The sequence below is a fragment of the Electrona antarctica genome (genome assembly GCF_951216825.1).
Source record: "Electrona antarctica genome assembly, contig: scaffold_265, whole genome shotgun sequence".
NCBI lineage: Eukaryota > Metazoa > Chordata > Actinopteri > Myctophiformes > Myctophidae > Electrona > Electrona antarctica.
The window spans coordinates 135,660-144,231 of NW_027636981.1; the positions used below are offsets into that span (position 1 = coordinate 135,660).

At 45.4% G+C, this 8,572-nt stretch overlaps 1 protein-coding gene across 1 annotated transcript in view; it reads left to right on the forward strand.

Annotated features, from left to right (window-relative positions):
- The window catches only part of LOC306919593 (adenylate cyclase type 3-like), a gene marked incomplete at both ends in the record, with an annotated part of 58,564 nt that extends 51,029 nt beyond the window's left edge, over positions 1 to 7,535 (forward strand). The window contains 5 exons of the mRNA XM_079532350.1: positions 1,557 to 1,638; positions 2,944 to 3,102; positions 5,528 to 5,674; positions 7,329 to 7,461; positions 7,522 to 7,535. Of these exons, the coding sequence (XP_079388476.1) occupies positions 1,557 to 1,638; positions 2,944 to 3,102; positions 5,528 to 5,674; positions 7,329 to 7,461; positions 7,522 to 7,535 (535 nt within the window). The remainder of the gene's footprint in view (positions 1 to 1,556; positions 1,639 to 2,943; positions 3,103 to 5,527; positions 5,675 to 7,328; positions 7,462 to 7,521) is intronic.
- Between the last annotated feature and the right edge of the window lie 1,037 nt (positions 7,536 to 8,572).

Consider the following 8,572-nt stretch of genomic DNA (forward strand, 5'->3'; position numbering starts at 1 on the left):
GGACGGGCAACGTTGACCATGGTGAGGGCCACTATATTCCCACACTCACTGCAGAGGGCCACATTGACCATGGTGAGGGCCACTATATTCCCACACTCACTGCAGAGGGCCACATTGACCATGGTGAGGGCCACTATATTCCCACACTCACTGCAGAGGGCCACATTGACCATGGTGAGGGCCACTATATTCCCACACTCACTGCAGAGGGCCACATTGCTGTCGCGGTGCGACGCGTTTTGAGCTTGTAGATCGGCTATTTTTTGCTATATTTGAATTGGAATCCTGAAAAGTAACCTTTTTTTTTTATTTCATTTCAAATGCATTTATTTATAGTTATGTCAAGTTTATGAACTAAATACAAAATATATACGTTGGACATAAAACAGACGATAACATTTTAATACTAGTCATAATAATAATAATAATAATAATAATAATAATAACTAATAATAGACTGAAGTAATTAAAGCGGGTCATGTTTACACGGCTGAAATCAATAATAATAATAATATATCATTATTCAGATATTAACCTGAGGGCCAGATTAAGTGAAGGTGGGGGCTACATGGGGCCCCCACCTTCACTTAATGTGGCCCTCAGGTTAATATCAACTGGTGGCCCGGGGGCCACATGGGGCCCCCACCTTCACTTAATGTGGCCCTCAGGTTAATATCAACTGGTGGCCCGGGGGCCACATGGGGCCCCCACCTTCACTTAATGTGGCCCTCAGGTTAATATCAACTGGTGGCCCGGGGGCCACATGGGGCCCCCACCTTCACTTAATGTGGCCCTCAGGTTAATATCAACTGGTGGCCCGGGGGCCACATGGGGCCCCCACCTTCACTTAATGTGGCCCTCAGGTTAATATCAACTTTTTATGTATGTGATGTATTGCCATGCTTTTTGTTCTTGCTTAATGTAAGTCGCTCTGGATTAAGACCGTCTGCTAAATGCCTACATTGTAAATACTGATATTGCTGTGTGTCCTCCCCCATCTCTCTCCCCCACTTTCCTCATGTCTACTTACTGTCACCTGTCAAAAAAAGCCCCAAAAAATATATATTTATATATTTATATTTGTTGTATGTCCAAAATGTATTTGTATTTAGTTGATAAAGTTAACATAACTATAATTAAAGGCTTTTGAGGTAAACCCTGCTGCTTTATGTTAATGATATCTATCACAATAATATAGAGCTATTTAACAACTCACTCTATGTTAATGATATCTATCACAATAATATAGAGCTATTTAACAACTCACTCTATGTTAATGATATCTATCACAATAATATAGAGCTATTTAACAACTCACTCTATGTTAATGATATCTATCACAATAATATAGAGCTATTTAACAACTCACTCTATGTTAATGATATCTATCACAATAATATAGAGCTATTTAACAACTCACTTGCTATAAAAAGTTCTCAAAAGTCTTTAAATTTCGACCTGTGTGTGTGTACACACACACGCACACACAAACACACACGTGTGTGCGTGTGCGTGTGCGTGCGTGCGTGCGTGCGTGCGTGCGTGTGTGCGTGCAGAACATCCATAGTGCCGTCCAAGTACTTGATGACTGTGATGATCATCGTCATGACGATCAGTTTCTACTGCTTTGCACGACACGTAAGTCCTACAGTCTGTCCCTCCTACAGTCTGTCCCTCTGTCCCTCCTACAGTCTGTCCCTCTGTCCCTCCTACAGTCTGTCCCTCTGTCCCTCCTACAGTCTGTCCCTGTCCCTCCTACAGTCTGTCCCTCCTACAGTCTGTCCCTCCTACAGTCTGTCCCTCTGTCCCTCCTACAGTCTGTCCCTCTGTCCCTCCTACAGTCTGTCCCTCTGTCCCTCCTACAGTCTGTCCCTCCTACAGTCTGTCCCTCCTACAGTCTGTCCCTCTGTCCCTCCTACAGTCTGTCCCTCCTACAGTCTGTCCCTCCTACAGTCTGTCCCTCTGTCCCTCCTACAGTCTGTCCCTCTGTCCCTCCTACAGTCTGTCCCTCTGTCCCTCTTACAGTCTGTCCCTCTGTCCTTCCTACAGTCTGTCCCTCCTACAGTCTGTCCCTCTGTCCCTCCTACAGTCTGTCCCTCTGTCCCTCCTACAGTCTGTCCCTCTGTCCCTCCTACAGTCTGTCCCTCCTACAGTCTGTCCCTCCTACAGTCTGTCCCTCTGTCCCTCCTACAGTCTGTCCCTCCTACAGTCTGTCCCTCCTACAGTCTGTCCCTCTGTCCCTCCTACAGTCTGTCCCTCTGTCCCTCCTACAGTCTGTCCCTCTGTCCCTCCTACAGTCTGTCCCTCTGTCCCTCCTACAGTCTGTCCCTCTGTCCCTCTTACAGTCTGTCCCTCTGTCCCTCCTACAGTCTGTCCCTCTGTCCCTCCTACAGTCTGTCCCTCTGTCCCTCCTACAGTCTGTCCCTCTGTCCCTCCTACAGTCTGTCCCTCTGTCCCTCCTACAGTCTGTCCCTCCTACAGTCTGTCCCTCTGTCCCTCCTACAGTCTGTCCCTCCTACAGTCTGTCCCTCCTACAGTCTGTCCCTCTGTCCCTCCTACAGTCTGTCCCTCCTACAGTCTGTCCCTCTGTCCCTCCTACAGTCTGTCCCTCCTACAGTCTGTCCCTCTGTCCCTCCTACAGTCTGTCCCTCCTACAGTCTGTCCCTCTGTCCCTCCTACAGTCTGTCCCTCTGTCCCTCCTACAGTCTGTCCCTCCTACAGTCTGTCCCTCCTACAGTCTGTCCCTCCTACAGTCTGTCCCTCTGTCCCTCCTACAGTCTGTCCCTCCTACAGTCTGTCCCTCCTACATACAATATACATATTTATGAACTTCACATGTTCATACTATTTTCCCTTCTGTCACACACACACACACACACACACACACACACACACACACACACACACACACACACACACACACACACGCACGCACACGCCCAGGTGGAGCGTCAGTCCCGGAGGCTGTTCCTGTGGAAGGTGGGGGTCCAGGAGCAGAAGGAGAGGGTGTTTGAGATGAGGCGCTGGAACGAGGCTCTGGTCACCAACATGCTGCCCGACCACGTGGCCAAGCACTTCCTGGGCTCCAAGAAGAGAGACGAGGTGGGTGACCCCTGACCCCACGACCCCGACCTCTACCCTGACCCTAAACTGACCCTGACCTCAACCAGGAGCTGTACAGCCAGTCGTATGCTAAGATGGGTGTGATGTTCTCTCTGAGCCCGATTAAGCAAGTCGAAAAACCCATGCGGTAATACAGATTTTGGCCTCGCTCTGCGCCTTTTCGTATTATGGAAGCCGTGGTGAGCGCTCACTCATATGGAATACCACGTTCCTGAATATTTTAGCATTGGGGGAGTGTCCATATGTTAATTATTTTCGCTTTGCGCTATTTGCTATTAAGCCCCTTGACCTAAAAACACTCAGCGCATACTGTTTCCACCTGGGTCTGACCACGTCTTAAAAGCAAAAAGCACTGTTTGATTTTACACTTGAGCGGCTCTGGAGTGGAGCGGCTCAGGGGGATATATATTTATAATGATCATTATAACAATGTGCAAGAAAATATGTAAAAATAAGGAAGAACTTTATATTTGTGGACAATCAAAATATGCTGGAAATTTTAATGTGGTGTCATTAAAAGGAATCTTGATATGGCAGACTCACTATCTAGAAAATAAAAACATGGCACTTCATTTAAAATAGGTTGCAGACCCCTGTTATATGCGATTCTTTTGGGAGTATGTTTATAGACCTATTTACTTGTTTCTATGAGACATGGCAACAGCGAGCTTTCTGGCTTTCTGTTCAAACGTTGAGATTGTAAAGGGTCATATATCGCTCATTTCTCAACCTTTTTTAAAAATTAAAACATCTCCATAATCATTGGGAAGTTTGCTTTCATACGCTGTATCACACCCGACTCAATTCTTCTTCAATAAAATGCTACGAGCGAAGACCATAACATTGGGGCCGCAGCAATACGCATGGCGCACGTATGGCATTTCAGCTCATTCCTTCGTCGTGACTCGAATGAAATAAATTAAATAAACGTTATTTTACTGGTGTTTTTCAATAGAAACAAATAAAGAGCGTGTGTGCAACAGTGCATGCACTATATGCTATATTTCCTCCTTGTCGGGATGGTGAGCTCTTCAGTGTCTTCACAGCCCGTTTGTCTTTCATATTATTCTTATAATATTTTATATTATAAACACTCATGGTTCTCTCATTTCTCAACCGTTTTTTTAAATGTAAAAATCCCCATATTCCTTAGGAATCTTGCTTTCATTCGCTGTATGGTACATGGTTCTATTTTTATCGAATTAAACAATATCAAACAAACTTGTGTGTTCGGGGGTTAGACAATTCTGGGAACATTACGCATGGATTGCCAATTTGCCAGCCAATGCTGCGTATCTACTCGCAGTTCCATTCCGATCTGAAAGGTGTAGGTAGGTGCCATTTCAAAGGCTTAGTTATTCATTTATGAATCAAATGAACTAGAATAAAGATTTTTACAGCTGTTTTTCATGCTTAGAACAGAAACAAATGAAGTGATAATGTGCGTATATCTCCCTCCCTTAGCATATGGCTGCGCCGCTGTAATGACTTTCCAATGAACACTGCAAGTTACTTAACAAAATAGAGACATAGGCCTACAAGCTATGCACATCATGGCTGTGACAGCTTGTGGATCTGTTCTTTTGAGGCATAAAGGTGACAGCATGCAGTGCAATAGGAATAATTAACCCAAATGTGACAAAGTCATGTCATGTCTATGGTGCCAGTCTGCAGAAATGTAATACCACTTGCAGAAAAGGGCGCATTCCGTATGAGGACATCAGCTGACTCGTAAAGAGAATAGTACGGACATGTTGATTGGGTAAAGCCTCACAACTCCCTTAAACACTCCCATAATGACTAATGACTAATGACTAATTCAAGGCCGTTTTGCTCACACCACGGGGTGTCGAAAGCGCTTCTTACCAGGCCCATAATTGTAATATGACATTGCCCACGCCTCCACGTCTTAAAAACTGTAATATGATATGTAATTAGATTTCACCTGCTTAATCGGGCCCTCTGACTCCTAAATATATGTGACCACATTTGACTGAGAGCCTGCCATCACGCAAATTCCAGCTTTTCACCAGAGGAGAAAAACTTTAGATTTTTAGATTTTTTTTCAACATGAGTTAATAGCACAGGCAGACTCTTCACTTACTAGAGCATGTCTGCAATAAGTGGCAGTGCTGAAATCGACATAAATATGAAATAAGTGCTTAAACATGTAGCTAGGTGTAATGTTAGAGTCAAGTGAACCTTTCAAGCCTGTTTATCTCAACTCGCTGTTTCTCTGCAAGACATTACTCTATAAGCCATGTTTCCAAAACTGGTGGGTCAAACTGAACAACCAATACGTCCATTTGAAGCTATGACTCCCTGCTTTCACATGACATGGAAAAAACGAAATTTCAAAATAATCCAATTAGTCCCTCAGTCACATTTGGTCACATATGTCCAGGAGCTGTACAGCCAGTCGTACGCTGAGATCGGTGTGATGTTCGCCTCCATCCCCAACTTCTCTGACTTCTACACGGAGGAGAGCATCAACAACGGAGGCATCGAGTGTCTCCGGATCCTCAACGAGATCATCTCTGACTTTGACAGCGTGAGTCCCTGCAACGTGTGTGTGTGTGTGTGTGTGTGTGTGTGTGTGTGTGTGTGTGTGTGTGTGCGTGTGTGCGTGTGTGCGTGTGTGCGTGTGTGCGTGCGTGCGTGCGTGCGTGTGTGCGTGTGTGCGTGCGTGCGTGCGTGCGTGCGTGTGTGCGTGTGTGCGTGTGTGTGTGCGTGTGTGCGTTGCGCGCGTGTGCGCGGTAGAGGTACTCAGATTTATGTTTTTTATAATAAAATTCTTTATTCAAATTACAGTACTTTTACAGTAATTACAGTACTTTTACAGTAATTACAGTACTTTTACAGTAATTACAGTACTTTTACAGATACTTCCAGTGAAAGTACAAAAGTATTGGAATCATATTATACCAAAAGAAGTTTAAAAAAATCTCCGATCTGTCGGCTCACAACGTGTCTACTATGATTTGACTTAACTTCAGTTTGTTTTGTACGCAATACAGTTTCAGTAAAGCCTTGTTTTAACAACAATAACAATAATAGCTCAGATGTATATAGCGTTTTTCTAAGTGCCCAAAGTAACTTGACGTGAACCAAATTTATTAAGGAAAAAACTGTTTTTAATTTTGATTTCACTTACATGTTCATGTATCAATTTAACTGGTTAAGTTTTAGTTTATTCATTAATAAATACTAGGTAGGGAATGAGGCATTACCCCTGGTGAAGGAGTTCAAGTGTCTCGGCGTATTGTTCACGAGTGAGGGGAGGACGGAGAAGGAGATCAGCCGGAGAATCGGAGCGGCAGGGGCGGTATTGCAGTCGCTGTACCGCACTGTTGTGACGAAAAGAGAGTTGAGCCAGAAGGCAAAGCTCTCCGTCTACCGAGCAATCTTCGTTCCTACTCTCACCTGTGGTCATGAAGTGTTCCTACTCTCACCTATGGTCATGAAGTGTGGGTCATGACCGAAAGAATAAGGTCGCGAATACAAGCGGCCGAAATGAGTTGGGTGGCTCGACGGGTGGCTGGCATCTCCCTTAGAGATAGGGTGAGAAGTTCAGTCACACGAGAGAGACTCGGAGTAGAGTCGCTGCTCCTTCGCCTGGAATGGAGCCAGCTTTGGTGGTTCGGGGATCTGGTTAGGATGCCTCTTGGGCGTCTCCCTAGGGAGGTCCTCGATGCACGTCCCACTGGGAGGAGACCCCGGGGCAGACCAAGGATCACGTCCCACTGGGAGGAGACCCCGGGGCAGACCAAGGATCACGTCCCACTGGGAGGAGACCCGGGGGGCAGACCAAGGACCACGTCCCACTGGGAGGAGACCCCGGGGCAGACCAAGGATCACGTCCCACTGGGAGGAGACCCCCGGGGCAGACCAAGGATCACATCCCACAAGGCGCAGTTGGAGGAAACACATCGACTCACTGGCCTTGGAACGTCTCGAGATCCCCCAGGAGGAAGTCACTAATGTAGCTCTGGAGAGGGAAGTCTGGAGCTCCCGACCCGACTACGGATAAGCGGTTGAAGATGGATGGATGGATGGATTATTAAATTCTGAATCAAGCAACTTAACTTTGTCTGTTGAGTAGACGATGAAATGACCAAATGTTTTCTTGAAAGTGAAATATCTCTTTAACTGTTTCTTCTCCAGCAGTTCTGATGACCGTGTCACATTAACCCTTTGTTCTGCAGCTGTTGGACAGAGAGCAGTTCTGCAGCATCACTAAGATCAAGACCATAGGAAGCACCTACATGGCTGCCTCCGGAGTCACGCCGCAGAGCAACACCAACGGCTTCTCTGACAGCAAGGTCACCATAACCATCTGTATTTATGTTATTTATTCAGGGATGAATTATGGCTTGTGCCAAATGTGCACGTGCACAGGGGCCCTGAGCTAATGGGGGCCCTTGGATTCAGAATGTCCTCAAAGTCACGCTTCCAACAAGCTTTGAACTGAACAGATTGGACTTTCCGTTCCAGAAATAATGGCCAAAACAATCTTGAAAACGGACGATTTTCGAGTTTTAGCCATTATCGCCCGTTTTTCTTTAATAACACAGACTAGGAAGGTCGGACAGTGACTAACTAGATACCTGAGTAAAGTTCAATTTGAGCTTCGTCCAACACATCCACGTCTATTCAGTCAGCCTTACCGTTAGGCTCCTATAGGGACAGTTAAAAACCTTACCGTTAGGCTCCTATAGGGACAGTTAAAAACCTTACCGTTAGGCTCCTATAGGGACAGTTAAAAACCTTATCGTTAGGCTCCTATAGGGACAGTTAAAAACCTTACCGTTAGGTTAGGGACAGTTAAAAACCTTACCGTTAGGCTGCTATAGGGACAGTTAAAAACCTTACCGTTAGGTTAGGGACAGTTAAAAACCTTACCGTTAGGTTAGGGACAGTTAAAAACCTTACCGTTAGGCTGCTATAGGGACAGTTAAAAACCTTACCGTTAGGTTAGGGACAGTTAAAAACCTTATCGTTAGGCTCCTATAGGGACAGTTAAAAACCTTACCGTTAGGCTGCTATAGGGACAGTTAAAAACCTTACCGTTAGGCTGCTATAGGGACAGTTAAAAACCTTACCGTTAGGTTAGGGACAGTTAAAAACCTTACCGTTAGGTTAGGGACAGTTAAAAACCTTACCGTTAGGTTAGGGACAGTTAAAAACCTTACCGTTAGGCTGCTATAGGGACAGTTAAAAACCTTACCGTTAGGCTGCTATAGGGAAAGTTAAAAACCTTACCGTTAGGCTCCTATAGGGACAGTTAAAAACCTTACCGTTAGGCTGCTATAGGGACAGTTAAAAACCTTACCGTTAGGTTAGGGACAGTTAAAAACCTTACCGTTAGGTTAGGGACAGTTAAAAACCTTACCGTTAGGCTGCTATAGGGACAGTTAAACACCTTACCGTTAGGCTGCTATAGGGACAG